At 36.9% G+C, this 17,104-nt stretch overlaps 1 protein-coding gene across 6 annotated transcripts in view; it reads left to right on the forward strand.

Moving 5' to 3' along the window:
- Nucleotides 1-17,104, forward strand: part of DROSHA (drosha ribonuclease III) — a 125,881-nt gene that overhangs the window by 39,728 nt on the left and 69,049 nt on the right. For all 6 annotated transcript variants that reach the window (XM_077755843.1, XM_077755845.1, XM_077755847.1 and 3 more), the window contains 4 exons: nucleotides 444-515; nucleotides 2,075-2,156; nucleotides 3,901-3,975; nucleotides 13,414-13,583. In XM_077755843.1, the coding sequence (XP_077611969.1) occupies nucleotides 444-515; nucleotides 2,075-2,156; nucleotides 3,901-3,975; nucleotides 13,414-13,583 (399 nt within the window). The remainder of the gene's footprint in view (nucleotides 1-443; nucleotides 516-2,074; nucleotides 2,157-3,900; nucleotides 3,976-13,413; nucleotides 13,584-17,104) is intronic.

Here is a 17,104-nt window from a genome sequence, read left to right on the forward strand (position 1 = left end):
ATGGGCAAAGTGAGTTATGTGCACTTTAGTGACAGGAATCTGTAACCAGTGGGTTGTCATCCTGCTGCCCCCGATGTACCTGAAGAGGTAAAGATTCTGAAAGATTTTAAAAACCTGAGTAAAAAATATTTCAGTGTGGTTTTATTGATACTTTAGAGGCAATATATTTGGTTTAAATGGGTTTTTCATATTTATGTTGCTGCTAATACAATAACATAATAGTTAATTAAGCACCAGCATTATGCGGGCTTCCTGTAGAGGCCAGGCTAGCTGGGTTCTTGCCAACCCAGCAGTTGTGGTCAAAGCTCCGTGTATGGTACCGTTAGCAGCTTAGATTAAGGTGAAACTTTCTCATTTGGTTCATGCTCTTCTGGGTCAGATAGCAAATATGTGTGTACTATGAACCCATAGGAAGAATTGAACCTATCATTTTTCTTTTGCAGATTCCACTGTGTAAAGTAATTAGATTCAACATAGACTACACAATCCATTTCATTGAGGAGATGATGCCTGAGGTAAGAGAAAAGATTATTTAATAGCTTCATGTAGTTTGTTCTGTTGTTTATCTCACACTTAAATGTTTAAAGCATTAAACTTGGTTCGCTCTGGCTGTTTGCCATAGGAATCCCCTTAAAGTGTGGTGTTCACTGTTGAAAGGGCAGTGAGATGCAGCTCTTAGGAGCAAAGTTAAAATTTGGATCATTTTTCAACTTCTGTTGACATATTTTGGAACTTCTTTCTCCTCCTGTTGCATCTACTGATGGTAACTTTCCATCTGTTTCCAGTTTGTTTTGGATAGGGGACAGATTTTGGTTACTGGTCGTTATCAGAGAGGAAATTAGAACAGTGAAACCAAATCTGATAGCTGTTGGAATAATCTTATTCATTATCTCCAGTGACAAGATCAGTGCTTGATTCATTTTTCTTCCCATATATTTACATATTTTTTCTAATTGTTTTTCACTGCAGATGCTCAACAGCTGATTTATCTAAATATATGCAAGAGGTTTAAAATTCCAAAGCAAGATTAATGTGAATCTCAGAATGATTCATTGCCTGATCTTGAATTTAGTGGTGTCAACAAATCACACTGAGAAATAACAACTAGACAGCAAACAAGCTTGTGCACTTAACATTTGTTGAGTTGGGGTCGATTTCCTGAGCCTGTGGCTCTTCTTGCAAACGTTGTTTAACAGTGCCGCTCTGTCACGGGCAGCGGAGCACTGAGGGGGATTGATGAGCATGGCACACATGCTTAGCTTGTACCTGTTTTCCTTCTGAGGGAGTCCTGGGAATTCTACATGTCTTTCAATAAAAACTAAAGAGAAAGGGCCGGCCCTTCATTCTCCAGTTTAACAAGGGTTTTTTGCTTCCTTTGTATTTTTAAGGTCATAAGCCTTCATTTCCTGTTGTAAAGGTTGATGATTTCTGGTGTGATCTCACACGGGGTGATTTGTGAACCCTGAGCAAAACAAGTAGGAAGAATTAGGAGACAAGTCTCACTTGTAAATATATCGTCTGTTAAGCTTATTTATGGGAGAAATTTTGGTACTAAGTTTTGTACTTTTTCTTAGCCCTTTATTTGCCTTCATTAAGAATTTGACCTTTTTTGGGCACAAAAGACCTCTTTTTGTGGTAACTGTGTAGTCGTGATTCTGGGTGTTTGAAGGATAAGGGTGAGCAGAGGTAAGGTCAGGGGACTAACCTATTAGAGGCTGTCAGTATGTGTGCGAATTAACAAAAAGTCCCCAGGAGATTCTAATTCTGAGACTTATAATTGGGTTAGAAAATATAACATAAGGAGATTTTAATTTTTAAATTTCACATCAATTTATTTGTATGTTTGGAAGGGCTGAGTTTACATTTTTGTAGGAATCTTAATGGCATGATTGCCTACTTCATTTATATCTCAAGCCAGTGAGCTCTTGTAGGACAGTGGCCAAACTTTTAGGAAATTACATGATTTTAGTATGGTTTTAATACACATTTTTTAAGACACTTGGCTAGGACAAGTTGAATCTTGTTGATATGTATTTGCAATAATATAGTAATTTGACTTTGGTTTATTTTTCAGAATTTTTGTGTGAAAGGACTTGAGCTTTTCTCGTTATTTCTGTTCAGAGATATTTTGGAATTGTACGACTGGAATCTTAAAGGTAAATAATAGGATATAAAAAAAGGTATAGTGCTTGTAGAAGAACATTGTAACGTGTAAAAACTAATGAAAGTGTGTAACAGTTGATATTCCCCTTATTTTTGAAATACCCAAGGAAAAGTATATTATTCATAACAACAGTTGTTATCATTTGACGTGAATAAGTTCTTATTTTAATACAGTTTGACAGCATTCATTACCTAAAATTACCATTATCCATTACCTGACTGATACCTCAGAAGATGATATCAGTTACTATGAGTAACTACCCTGATTTATGTACATTAGGGAAAATCTCATTAGTTAATATTTTAAATTTATTGAACTTTACTGTAATAAATTTCTTCCAAGGTGACAGTTTATTAAAACAGAACTTTGGTTAGCCTTCAAAACACACACATACACTTTGAGGTACATTAGTTTAAAGTATAGTTCTTTTCATTCCCCTATGACCCAGCCAATATCACTGCTAGGAATTTACCCAAGGGATACAGGAGTGCTGATGCATAGAGGCACATGTACCCCAATATTTATAGCAGCACTCTCAACAATAGCCAAATCATGGAAAGAGCCTAAGTGTCCATCAACGGACGAATGGATCAAGAAGATATGGTTCATCTATACAATGGAATACTACATGGCAATGAGAAAGAATGAAATCGGCCATGTGTAGCAACATGGATGGAACTCGAGGGTGTTCTGCTGAGTGAAGTAAGTCAGGCAGAGAAGGACGGATATGTTTGCACGTATAGGTGGATTAGGAGGAACTTAACGGAGGACCATGGGGGAAGAGAAGAGGAAAAATAGTTGGGGAGAGGGAAGGAGGCAAACCATGAGAGACTCTTGAATGCTGAGAACAAACTGAGGGCTGATGGGGTTAGGGGAAGGGGGGTGATGGGCATGGAGGAGGGCACTTGTTGGGATGAGCACTGGGTGTTACATGGAAACCAATCTGACAATAAACTATTTAAGAAAATAAATAAATGAAATTTAGTTCTTTATATAATTTTTTTTCTTTTTTAACATTTTATTTATTTTTGAGTGACAGAAACAGAGTGTAAGTGGGAGAGGGGCAGAGAGAGGGGGAGACACAGAATCCGAAGCAGTCTCTAGGCTCTGAGCTGTCAGCACAGAGCCCAACACAGGGCTCAAACTCAACGACTGTGAGATCATGACCTGAGGTGAAGTCAGCCACTTAACCGAGTAAGCCACCCAGGCACCCCTAAAATTGAGTTCTTAGATAATTGTTCATTCCTTTGGAAGTATCTGTGTCCAGCAGTCCTTGATTTATCTATTTTTAAAACAGTGTACTGATGAATGGCTTTTCAAACCAAGTTTTTAATAGTATTTTTCCATTTCCCCCCCAATTGTATTGATTAAAGTAGAAAAGAATTAAAATACAAGCATATTATATCATGCAGTAGTTCAGTTATAACAAGTCTTTATATTTTTGGATTTCTAAAAATAGTTTTCCTGCACATGTCATGTATTAGGTATGTCCTTGGGGCCTTTATTCCCTTCTGACTTTCGGGACTCCCTTACTACAGTCTTCATTGGATGTTTGTGGCAGTTACCACATGATTGACTGAGTTGTTGGGGAGAATAAGGGGTAGTGTTTTTTATGTTCCTACTTCTCTGGTGGTGTTTCTTTGTGGTTATCATAAATCGTAGGAATTAAGTCTCAGCGTTTGTTTTCTAAGACTGTTTTATTTATTTTTTCTTTCCTTTTCACTTGTTTGCTTTAGGCCCTTTGTTTGAAGACAGTCCTCCCTGCTGCCCAAGATTTCATTTCATGCCACGTTTTGTGAGATTTCTTCCAGGTAAATCTTTTGGCTTGTCAGTGACCCAGTGAGATAGTGCATCTGAAAATAAGCCTGCCGTTCTCTTCTCAGTCTTTACAGACAACTTCCTGCCTCTGTTACTGTTAATTATCCACTTCTTAGGTCAGGGATGAAATGTAAAATTACACATTCTGATTTGTACCCCTGTGTAATATTTGGTAGCCCTAAATTAGAGGAGTAGTGGACAAGCGATTTATAAATTTTGCAAATCTATTTGATAAAATATCATGCAGGTGTTAAAATTAATATTGAAAACCTGTGACTCTAAAAAATGCATATAGTTAATTGGAAAACAATTGGTATAAAATTTTCTATGCACTATGATTATAGCTAAGGAAGCAATTACTGCAATGATAGGTATATTAATGTACTGGTGTTTTAGGTGTTTTTTTTCCTATTTTTTTGACCCGTGCTTTTATGCATCTTATAGTGAAAAAATAAAGCTATTTTCTCACTAAGTAAATACGTCCCTTTTAATTTTCATTTATTGTTTATTTTAGAGAAAATATGAATGCGGGAGAGGGGCAGAGTGGGCGGGGGTGGGGTGGGGAGAGAGAATCCCAAGCAGTAGCTAATTTTTTTTGGGTGTGGGGCCCAGTGTGAAGCTTGATCCCAAGAACCTGGGTTCATGCCCTGAGCCAAAATCAAGAGTCAGACGCTCAACCAACAGAGCCACCCAGGTGCCCCTTTAATTTTTTTAAAGCAGTATTTTAAGTTTTACATTTTTTCAGGAGTCTAGCTATACACTGTGGTGTTCTAGTGTTTTCAAAAATGGCAAAGTTTTCAATGCAATCTTTAGATGCCTTTTTGTTTGCAGAATATTCACCTAAATGAATTCATCCCTAGAATCTCATTCTGGCATCACAGTCTCTGGTGACATCTTTCTGCTCCTCCAGCTCTCACGCCCTGTTTGCTTCTACGTGAATCTGTTTTCCCTTTTCTCCCTGTGTACAGCCACCTTTCTTTGCCTTCTCTCTTCAGTCTTGTGCTCTGACTTCTGTCTCTCAGATCTACTGACCTCAGCCCCTTGTGCTAACCACCACCCCCCACTGAAATATAAATTCGACGATTTGCCTTTTCTGGTTCTTTATATGGGCCACTCAGTGATACTGACAAAACAATTAGCTACTGCATTAGGTTTGTGGTCTACAATTTGGGAGCTTTTCAGAGTGTAAGCTTTCTGCCCTATCTGCAAATCAACCATTTCAGGAAATCAGCCCTGTGTTCATGCTCTCCTCAGGCCTCTTGTCCTCCTGGGTGCTGGGACCTTGCCTCCCCAGCCCTCAGAACCTTCGTTTGAGCCTGTCACGCCTTGGTCCATTCACAGCCCAGCTTGGCGTGGTTCCCCTACCCCCTCTAAGCCTGTCCCCTGCCCCTGCGGCTGCTGTGCTACAGCTATTCTCCCAAAGATCACATCGAGTGGATATGCTTCAGTTTCAGTCTCGTCCCTGATGTGGTTCCTGGGCCCTTGATCCTCTCTTCTGTGTGCTGAACTCTTCTCGCTTTCCTCCTAGCTCTCTGATTTGTCTTTTGTGCCTTTTGTTCCTTGTCTACTCATTCTAGTTTAGATTTTCCTCAAGGTTTTGTCCTTGATACCCTTCCCTCAGTTGAGACCCTCAGTCACAATGGCTTGTTTTTATTTTAGAGTAGTGTTACTCATATTTTCAGTATTACCGTTAATGCTTATTTCTTTAGGAAATTTTCATTTGGAAAATGCGTTCAAAAGCTTTTCTTCTTTGTACAGCTGGTTTTATTTTATTGAGAGGTCCTTTTTTCTTTTCATGTGAATGCATCTTTGATTTTATAATGGAACGTTAGCAGCAAACTTATTAGAAAATGGTGTTAGAGTGAGCTTGTTGAAAGCCTTTTCTTTCTCTGTATCCCTCTAGGCATTTTATAACTAAACGGATCTCTAAGAGAAAGTGGACAGTTTTAAAATCATCTTAAAGAAAAATTTTATGTTAGATATTTACTTTGTGGGATTTGAACTCTTATAATGTTTCTTAAAATGTTTCTTATAACTATGTAGGGATAACATTTAGGTTGTCATAAAGAAAAAGGTCTATTGATTTATTTTTAAAAAGGATTTACCTTTTCATTGGACTTGTCTTTGAAAATATATATGTTAAAAAGCCCTGAAAGATACAAAGAAATATCTAATGTATAAAATGCATTTTGGTATTGGGTGGCAAATTATGATTGATTTGCTTTCCACAATACGATTTCATTAAAATCTTTTAGAAAATATGAATAAGAAAACATTTTAATATATATTTTTATTGTTGTCTGTGCAGAGACTATTTCTACATAGTTGTCATCATACTGGTATATGATTTGCATCCTAGTTTTTACTAATTTGTTGAGCAGATGGGTATTTTTAAAGAACGTGGTATATAGTACCAAATTTCTTGTCTAAAGAATAGCATGAGTTTATGCTGCCATGAAAAATGCATTATTAGTTATCTTCACATTTTGGACACTCCCTCCTTCCTTTCTTCATTTCTTTCTTCTTCCTTCCTATAACTTCATAAAGCTACGGAGTAAACAGCGTCTGTCCTAACACTACTTAGCCCGTAGCAGGAACTCAAATACTTGTTTACTGACTTTATTTAATTGATCATAGTAGTGCCTTAGTTAATTTTGTTACAAATAAGAGTGAATGTACTTTGAAATGTTCCTTGGTATTGTCTCATTAAAAAGAGTTTTTTAATGTTTACTTTTGAGAGAGAGAGCGGGGGAGGAGCAGAGAGAGAGGGAGACACAGAATCTGAAGCTGGCTCTGGGCTCTGAGCTGTCAGCACAGAGCCTGATACAGGGCTTGAATCCACGAACCCTCAGATCATGACCTGAGCCAAAGTCTGACACTTAACCGACTGAGCCACCCAGGTCCCCCTTGTATTTTTAAAAAGTAAACCTTTGAAGTATAACACAAACACTGAAAAATGCCCATATCATAAATATAAGACTCCATTGAATTTTCACAGTGAATATGACTGTATTCAGCTCCCAGATCAAGATTACCAGCATCCAAGACTCCCTTCGCAGTCACCTCCCAGCTCCTCAAGGGAAGCCCCTGTTCTGACTTAAAAATCACCATGTTAGTTTTGCTTGTTTTTTAATGATAAAAACTATAATTGTGTGTTCCTTTTTGTTTTTGTCTTTTGCATTGAGTTTTTGAGACAACTGTAGTTGGTTCATTTTCATTACCACATAGTATTATATAGTATGACTAAGATGTATTTAACCTATCTGCGATTAACAGACACATTTGGGTTTTATCAGTTTTTGGCTCTTTCAAATACCATACATATGTTCATTATTATACTTGTACATGCCTTTTGGTGAGTGTATATTTGTGCTTTCTCATTGTGGTTATATACCTAGGAGTGGAGTGGAAATTTTGGTTGTGTTTATATTAAGCTTTGTAGATAATTTCCAACAGTTCCCCAAAATGATTGTTCCATTTTCCCTCCTCACCAGTAGTGTGTATGACCGTTGAAGTTATTCTGCATTCTCATCAACACTTGGCATTTTTCTCTCTTTTTCAAGTTAGCCATTTTGTTAAGTGTTCAGAGGTATTACATTATTGTTTTAATTTTCATTTCCCTAATGACTTATGGAATGGAGCAGCATTTCATATATTAATTGACTATTTGGATATTGTCTTTTGAAGTGCCTATTTAAGTCTTCAGCTTATTTTTCTATTGGGTGATGTCTGCCTTTATCTCATTTATTTGTAGGTATTTATATAGTATATGGATTATAGATGAGACTTTTGTGAGAGGTATAGATTGCTAATACCTTCTCTGCGGATTGCTTTTTCATGATCTTAATGGTGATTTTTGATGAACATAAATTCTTAATTTTAATATAGTCTATACATAAATTTCTCAAAAAGCTTAGAGCTTTTTGTACCTTGTTTATGAAATCTTTGCCTATCCCAGGGTCATCAAGATCCTCTCCTGGATTTTCTAGAAATTTTGATCTCTAATATGTCTCAAAATTTGTTTTTCTAATTGATATGAGAGTTTCCTTTTTTTAAATATGGATATCTAGTTGACCCTGCACCATCAGTTGGAAAAATCATACTTTCTTCACATAATTGAAGTGTTACCTTTATTGGCTCAACTGTGTGTGTGTACACAAATAATACAAAAGTGTGTAAAGTAAAAAAGTAAACATCCCCTTCTAGACATGTGAAAACATCCCCTTCTAGACGAGTAGGTACTATATAAATGGTTCAGTTTGTATTCGTTTTAATCCATATAGGGAAAATTATGCTTTTCTTATCAAGTGGGATAACACTAAATATGTTATACAACTTGCCTTTTTTACTTGGCTATTTCAGACATCCTCTATAAAAATAGATTTCCTTATTCTTTAACACCCTCATAGCATTCCGTAGTATGAATGGACGTTAATTTTTTGGATAGTTCCTCTAGTGACGAATATTTTGGAGTTCTCTATTCTTTTCTCCAGTACATAAAAATACTTTGACAATAGTCTTGTGCATCTTCTATAAGCTAGATTTCTAGAAGTGAAATTACTTGTTTAAGATAGTATGCACATTTTAAATCTAGAAAGATGTCCACATGTTCTCTAGAGAGGACATAATATATAGTTCTAATCAACATTTTTAACAGTATCTTTTTTCTATATATCTTTTTTCTATATATCTATATATCTTTTCCACATTGAATATTATGTCTTTTATAGTTTGTCCATCTGACAGGCAAATGTAATCTCATGGTGACTATTTGCATCTTACTTGTACTCTTAAGAGAATGAGCAGCTTTCATATATTTCAAGTATTTCATGATCGTCTCATCATCATTTACTTTTCATTTATATCAATTTATTATATCTAATTGATGTGTATCAGTCATGATTTTCCTCTAGTTCCCTGGTTTACCCAGTTTTGAAGACAGCTGTTTCATTTGCTCCATACAGATTTATCCAAAATTAAGCTTATAGTTTAAACCAAGATTATTTAATGCAGGACAGTTTACCAGGTGTCAGAGCACAGAATAAATAGCATCCTTATTGAGATTTTAAGGATTTTCTCAAATTTTTGTTTCTTTCCAATCCCTGCTTCTACCTTTGGTAGCCAGACTATTGATAAGAGCTCTCCTTGAGTTAAAGGTTTTCTTCTTGCTCTAGCTGGGGCCAGGGCAGGGCATAACTCCAGACAGGAGGCTGTACTTCTGGGAAACCTGGTCATTGTTTACATCATCACTGTAGTAAAGCCTCAGAATTCCTGAATCAGCTTTGCAAATCTATTTATTACCTTGCAGATTGATTTTTGGAAATTGCCCCATTCTGGAGAAGCAGTTTGCAAGGTACGGCTGAGAGAGAGAGCCAGTGGAGGAACTATCTCAAAATTCCCAGGGAGTCAAGTGTAATTTGATAAAAACATCAATTGATACAGCATCTTAATATAACTTTCTATTTGGAGAGTGATTTTTTTGAGGGGGAAGTTTAGAAAATATCTGTTAATACAGATTTTCAAAAGTTGAGATTGTGTGAAGACATGTTAGCAGGAATATACAGGAAACATAATAATGCAGTTATACAGTCATCTCCATGTAGGAAAGAGGAAGGTATTTTTATAGTTCTTAAAATAACTATTACACCATTGAAAAAACCTTGCTTAACCAGGCATATCCTTAACACAAATTTCCTAACAAATTGCCCTCCCCCCCCCCATATAAATAATCAAGCAATATAAACTGAGAGAATTGGGTCTCTGAGAAACAGTTTATAAAGTCTGTCAGTTCGGTAATGACTGTCCAGATTCATTCCCTGAAACACAAACTCCAGTTCTTCCCGAATAATGAGCCGTTGTCGCAGCTCCAGTCCCAGTGCTGGCAGAATTCCTGCTAACCTTAGCTTACCCGCTCTCATTTCTCATTTATATCATGTCCTATTTATCTCAGCCAATGAGATAGAAATTACTTCCTAGCCCTCAGTGACATAGTTCCATAAATCCCCAACATAAACATGTAGCAAAGCAGACAAACCAAAAGAGCCAATTCATTAACATTAGTAAATTCAGGGCAGTTTGCAAGCAAGTGGCTATGTTATTTATCTGCTTCAGAAAATCATTCCACGAGTATTTATGGAGTGGCTTTTTTACCGGGCTGGGTGAGAGGGAGGCAGCCCTGGCCCCGCAGGCTCTGGCAGGACCCTGGTCTCATCTTCCTTTTCTGACATTTCCATAAGGACTGTGTCCCAGTACTGGACCTGGAGCAGTGCCTTCATGCTCCCCTGGGTAAACCTTTCATCTCCAGTTATCTGTCCTGAGTTTCTGCTTTGTCACAGTAGTAAACACCTATCCTTTTAGGTGTTAGTGGCCAATTAAAATATTTAGCAGGTTTCAACATGGATTTACAATTTCTCCTTCAGCATTACCAACTTTGCACCGATGTGCATGTTTTTAAATGGCTCTAGTTTCAACACTGCTATAAAGCTCTTTTTTCTCATTAGCAGCTTTGCACCTGAACTAGGTAAAAGCATTCTTATAAGCATTTGGTGGCCTTTTTTCTTTATCTTGCAGGTATTCTCCTAAATTGAGCCCTGCCCTTTGTTTGTAGGCTCAGGTATTCCCCCTCTTCCAATACTTTTTTAGTTTCTTAGTCTTCTCACTTTAAATTCATAGCACTTAGTCTAGTTCACTTCTCTTTGCGGTGCCAAAAAGTCAGCCCTCCGTAATTGCTAGGGGAGGGGAGATTCTGGTGCTTTTTTGTGTACCTGGCATTGCATATAGTTGCTCCTTCCACTGTACACCGATCTCCCCAAATAAAATTTGGGGATTTTATTCCTTGTAACAGAACAACACTCTCTTCCTTCATATGGCATCCTGGGCTTCTGACGGATCCTTGTAGGCTCACAGTTGTCTTTAGGGATACTACCAAATGTAGACATTATGAGCCAAGTAGTATTTTACTCTTTTCTTGGTTCCCAGTGAAGCCAGGCAGTGTGGTAGTTTTCTCAGGTCTCTCTAGGGTTCCTTTCTCTCTGCTGTTCTGTATGTTTACCCATGTACCATAAATCAGCGTCTTCTGGTTTTAGAGTTCTCTTGTCCATCTGTTTGCCTCAGACCCCCTAGAAGTAGAGACCACAGGGGGCTGAGACAAACAGGCATTATGGTTTGCCGGGCTCCTTAACAAAGAGGGGAACATGATGGATTGAGGAAGACATGTTACATGCAAGGACATTGAAATGTTTTTTGAGACAGACTCTGAGAAATATGCCCTTAACGATGGAAGTATGTTAATCAAAGGTGACTCTTGGATTTAAAGCAGATGTTTTATAATGAGGCATAAAAAAATTTCACTGCCGTGAGCAATAATCTAAATCAGTAGGTAGAACATGTCCTCATATGAGTTGATTGTATTTTAGTCACTTCTTGGATGACGATGATTATGACTTCTCCTCCTCCTCCTCCTCCTTTCCCCCCTTCTTCCTCCCCCTCCTCCCCCTCTTCTTCTTGTTCTGGAGACTCTGTCTTTGATTAAGGGAACTCAGTTTTCAGAATGCTACCTACAAAGATTCCTCTAGGAACTGTTGTGATTAATCATTTTCAGCCTTCATGTGTCTTGAGGACTTGGAGCTTGTGTTTTTGTTTGTTTTTTTCCATGGCTGTGACAGGGGACCATCATAGTGCCTGGCACATAATGGTAAAAACCCTGCTTCCCTGTGGGAATAAAATCCAGAGTTCTTACTGTGCTCTGTGGAAGCTGTGCAAGATCCGACTTCCCTGCCGCCTCTTTCATACTCTGTTCCTTACTTCACTCCATCCACGGTGGCCTCTTTGCAGTTCCTAGAACACATCTGTCCCGTTTTCCCAGAGCCACTTGTGCTGTTTTTTCTATCTGAGACACTCTTCTCCCAGATTGCCGCATGGTGGGCTCCCCTGCTTCTTTCTAGCCTTTGCTCACGTGATATCTCTTTGAAGACTCCTTTCCTGACCACCATTTTAAATACAGCTGTAGTCCCTTGCCCACTTGGTCTACTTTACAGAAAAATGTTCACCTTGACCTGATCTGTCATGTAGTTGTTTTTTACGGTCTCTTATATGGTAATATAAGGGGTTTTAGCTATTTAGGTCACCCCTGTGTTTCCAGGGTCTAGAAGAATACCTGCTGCGTAATAGGTACTCAGTAAATACTTATTGAATATAAGCAAGTATTTAATGAATGAATTCATGCCTACATATGTAGTAGCTCTGTAGGAGCAATTCTGTCCAGTTCCATAACAGCATCTGAGATTAAAAAAAATATATACAGATTAAAAAGAAATTTTGATCTTTACTTTCTTATTTCTCATATGTGTAATCCTGTCCAGGCTTTTATCTCACAGCAACTCATATTAAAGATCTTTCATCCTCTTTTTCTAGTACCCCAAATTCCTTGGGTACCACTAACCCCTCTAGCACAAATAGGACACTCTCATCTATGCCCACCTATCCCTACCATCTTGGTCCCCTTGTTTCTCCATAAAGTGTTTTGGCCCCATGTTGTGGTTCCTAGCATATCTCCTGACCTGGGGAGGGTGGTCATTGTTCTCCATACCTTCAGACCTCTTGTCCTTCCTTGGGCAAAGATTAGGGCAAAGAAAAGGAATACAGGGTGGTTGATTGAATGCACTGGTCAAGAAGTTAAGCCCAAAGAGAAGGCAGAAGTATGTGAACCCCAAATTAATGGCCACATTATATTAATGTCTTTGGTTCATCAAGTACCAGATTAATTGGCTCTTTCCAAGGTATTTTAATTATGTCCTTTGTTGTTGTTATACTCTGTACTTGGTTATATATGCTTCTGTAAGCCACAGAGTACTTGATATTTTTTCCGTGTACTAACTCCGTAATGATCTTCATGATATTAGTACAGGCTTTTTAGTGCTATTCATCATGGCAGGTGCAGCACATTAGCACCAAAAAATTAGACCATAATGCAACAATAGCTTATTGGAAACATCCATAAATATCTCATAAAAGCTTAGAATTTCCTTAAGACAGTAACATCACTTCTAAAGAGCTTTCATCTGTTACCTTAGAAAAAATGATAAAATATTTAAGACATAACATATTTCTGTATATTATAAACTGTGGCTCTTTATGCTAGGTGGTTTTAAATTTAGGTAGGCACTATTTTTATATTCATGCCTCGCAAATGGAGCCTTTTATCATTTATAATGTTGTTGCCATTTTAGTAAATGAGATAGTTTATGAGCACTGTTCATCAATGAAACAAATCGCTTTTGTATTATTTGGCACCTGGTTAAACAATGTAAATTCTAAATTACTTTTTTATAAATGCTCTTTTTCCGAAAACCTCATTGTCTTGTTTTTTCTTATTCGCCTAATGATTGGCTGTTGAGTAGCCTTATGTTTCCCTCTTTCCATTCCCACTCAAGATGGAGGAAAAGAAGTGCTGTCCATGCACCAGATTCTCCTTTACTTATTACGGTGTAGCAAAGCCCTGGTTCCCGAAGAGGAGATCGCCAATATGCTTCAGTGGGAAGAACTTGAATGGCAGAAATATGCAGAAGAATGCAAAGGCATGATCGTTACCAACCCCGGAACGGTAAGTTCTGGTGCTTACATGTCCTGAGACTGAATTACATTTTCTGAGACTCTTTCCAGGTTTGAATGTTGACAAAAACAATAACAAAACATTTTAAAAGTTTTAAGTATTCATTCTTGTCCTTTGAGTAATTTTCCCTTTTTTTAAAATTTCATTTTATTTTTTTAATGTTTATTTATTTTGAGGGGGGGAGGGGCAGAGAGAGAGGGAGACAGAATCCTCAGCAGCCTCCACGCTGTCAGCACTGAGCCCAGTGTGGGGCTCAAGTCCACAAACCATGAGATCATGACCTGAGCTGAAATGAAGAATCAGATGCTTAACTGAGCCACCCAGGCGCCCCAAGTAATTTTTCCTTTTAAATATTTAGTAAATAAAAAAAAATTTTAAATATAGTCATATTTAGTAGTAAATTCATCTGATTAGTAAATTCTGCCCATTATGGAGAATTTAAAAGTTTTTAGATATGTTCACATCTGATTTTTTTCTGAGTTTAAAAGTAATATACTTTACTATGGAAAATTAAGAAAATAGAGAAACAGACCAAAGAAGACAATAAAAATTATCCATAATTCCATTTTCTAGAGATGTTACTATGCACTTTTCTAGCTCCTTTAGAGATTTTCATATTGTTTTAAAATACAATTGGCATCATACAATTAAATATTAATATTCAGATGTTTTTCTTTTCTTCCTCTTCCAGAAACAACAGCCACAAAATTATTTTTTCATAATTTTAAATTTCTTTATAATATGAAAAGTCTCCTAAGTTATTTAATTTATCCCCGTTATTGGATACCTAGGTTGCTTCCACATTTTCACTGTCACAAATAGTGCTGTATTGAATTTGTGTATGTGTGTATAAACACATATATACATAAATATGTATGTGTCTTTGATTATGTGTCCATTTAAGTTTTTAGGAAAAAGTCCTGTGAGTTAAATTAGGTTGAAGATAGGCACATTTTAAAAAAAGTGTTTGTTTATTTATTTATTTTGAGAGAGACAATGTGAGCAGGGGAGGGACAGAGAAGGGGAGAATCTCAAGCAGGCTCCGTGCTGTCAGTGCAGAGCCTGACATGGGACTCAAACTTCTAAAACTGTGAGATCACGACCTGAGCTGAAACCAAGACTTGGCTCAACTCACTGAGCCACCCAGGTGCCCCTGAAGATATGCACGTTTTTTAAGGCTTTTGATACATGTTGTAAATTGCCTTCTAGAAAGGTTTTAAAATTTGCACTTGACCAAGAGTATATGAACAGCCCATTTCTTCATATTGGTTATACTGTACTAATTTAACAAAAATACTATCAATTTACCAGGGGGGCAAATTATGTTGTTCGGTATTTATTTTGGTTTCTAGCAAAACTTGATATTTTAAATGTGTCTTGGCCTTTCATGTTTTCTTTTGATATGGCCTCTTACTATATCCCTTGTCTAATTTTCTTTTGTGATATGTGTCCTTTTTTATTGATCCTTTGCCATACTTATTACCAGTATTTCCCATTTATTTGTTTCTTATTTTTTTTTTTTTTTGGTAAAAATTAGCTTCTAAATTTTTGAAGTAAAAATGAAAATATTAAGAGCAGAAAGTTAAAAGTTAAATAGGTTTCTCATAAAGAAAATGCTGTTTTGTATATTTATATGATTTAAAAGTTTTTCTCTCTGTTACTGTAATCGTAAAATAGTTACATATTGAGGGGCCCCTGGGTAGCTCAGTCGGTTAAGCTTAAGCGTCTGACTTTGGCTCAGTTCGTGATCTCACAGTTTGTGGGTCCAAGTCCCGCATTGGGCTCTGTGCTGACGGCCAGCTCAGAGCCTGGAGCCTGTTTCGGATTCTGTGTCTCCCTCTCTCTCACCCTTCCCTGCTCATGCTGTCTGTCTGTCTGTCTGTCTCTCTCTCAGAAATAAATAAAAAAGCATTAAAAAAAATTTTAAAAAGTAGTTATATTGGTATCTTATCAGGATAAAGTTTTCCAGAAATGGAGAATTAAAATATTTTTATGTAAAGAAACAGAGTTATCTATTTAAACAAAGCTGTTGTTTGTAAAAGGCTGCCAAATTGTTTAATAGCTTTGATTCATAAAAATAAAAACTCTGGATCAACTTTTTGTAGCATGACAGTAACATCTGCACAGACAAAATGTTACTATTTACAAATCAAACATTCCAGCTAATACTGATTGTTTCAAACAAATTTAGAAAGTGAAAGTGTTTAATAAAAATATGTTTAAACATAAAATTTACTTAAAACTTAAAGAAAATCATACAGATTTTACAATTACATTGTTCTGCCACATAAATAATTGTTAAAGGTACTCTAAAAACTACAATCCATAGCATTATGACAATCTAAGTGTGAATTTTATTTTCCTTCTTAAATAGTTGCATAAATTTACATTTCTTCTGCCAGTTTCATAGTGGGGTCAGAGGATGGATGGGTAGGTGTGGTGGGAAACACACCTTTTTGTCTTGGTGGGTCTGCTTGAAGAGTCCTGTGATCTGTAGTGCACTGTGGGAACATTTTCACCCTGGCGCTTCCTTCTACAGAATGGTTAGCATTTCCTGAAGTCCTAGAATCTGTTAGAGAGCTTTTGAAAATGTGAGAATGCCCTGACTGTCCCCACCCTATATATACTTCAAGTAATGGGGTCCAAGGATCTCTAGTTTAAAAAAAAAAAAAAAAATCCCACGGTGCTTTTCTGATTCATCCGTTGTTTGTTTTTGAGCCAAAGGCATTAAGGATATTTACTCCATTGCCAGGATTATCATTTAGCTCCTTTGTTGGGGGACTACTATTTGAGCTAGCTGTTAGTGAAGTATATAGATTATATATGTCATTTGCCCAGGCACAAACTCATGGCATATCCATATGAAAGGAATCTGTGATGATTGTTGAATCAGTGGACTTGTCAGTAGAAAAGCCAGTGAGGAAGGCCTGTAGTTTCAGATGGTATCCCTGGACCAGGCTGCCAGGGATCCCTCATGAACGGTACAGTGAGGTCTTCAAGGAATGGAGAAATTGTAGAACTTATTGACATGATTAAATGAATATACTTGGGAGGATAAATGGCCTGTTTTGAAGATAATGAAACCAGATTAATCAGGATGAAAGGTTTATGTTAGAAAGCAATCAGAAATAAATTAAGAAAGATAAGTTTGGGTGCCAGACTTGGGGACATGTTAAAATTAATAAGAATATGTTTAAAGGAGGAAAATATTCTGAAACTCAGTATCATGGAAATATTCTTTCATTATATCTTTTGCGAATAGAGCAGACAGAGTAGACGTGGTACCACATTTTATCCTCTGCAGTACTTGCTTTGAAAGATTACCCAATGGTAAGAATATTGGAGAATTTATTAAATTTTTCAAGCCATTATGGTAACATTAAGTACTTTGTTGCTGCGGAACTTAAAAGAATTAATCTCCCAACCGAGGCACTTTGCCTCTGCCAGGGAATACTTTGGTCATTAGCAAGAACGTTTTTTTATTCTTCCTCAAAGCTGATATGATGGATATT

The sequence above is a fragment of the Crocuta crocuta genome, unplaced genomic scaffold (genome assembly GCF_008692635.1).
Source record: "Crocuta crocuta isolate KB4526 unplaced genomic scaffold, BGI_CrCroc_1.0 scaffold222, whole genome shotgun sequence".
Classification (NCBI taxonomy): Eukaryota; Metazoa; Chordata; class Mammalia; order Carnivora; family Hyaenidae; genus Crocuta; species Crocuta crocuta.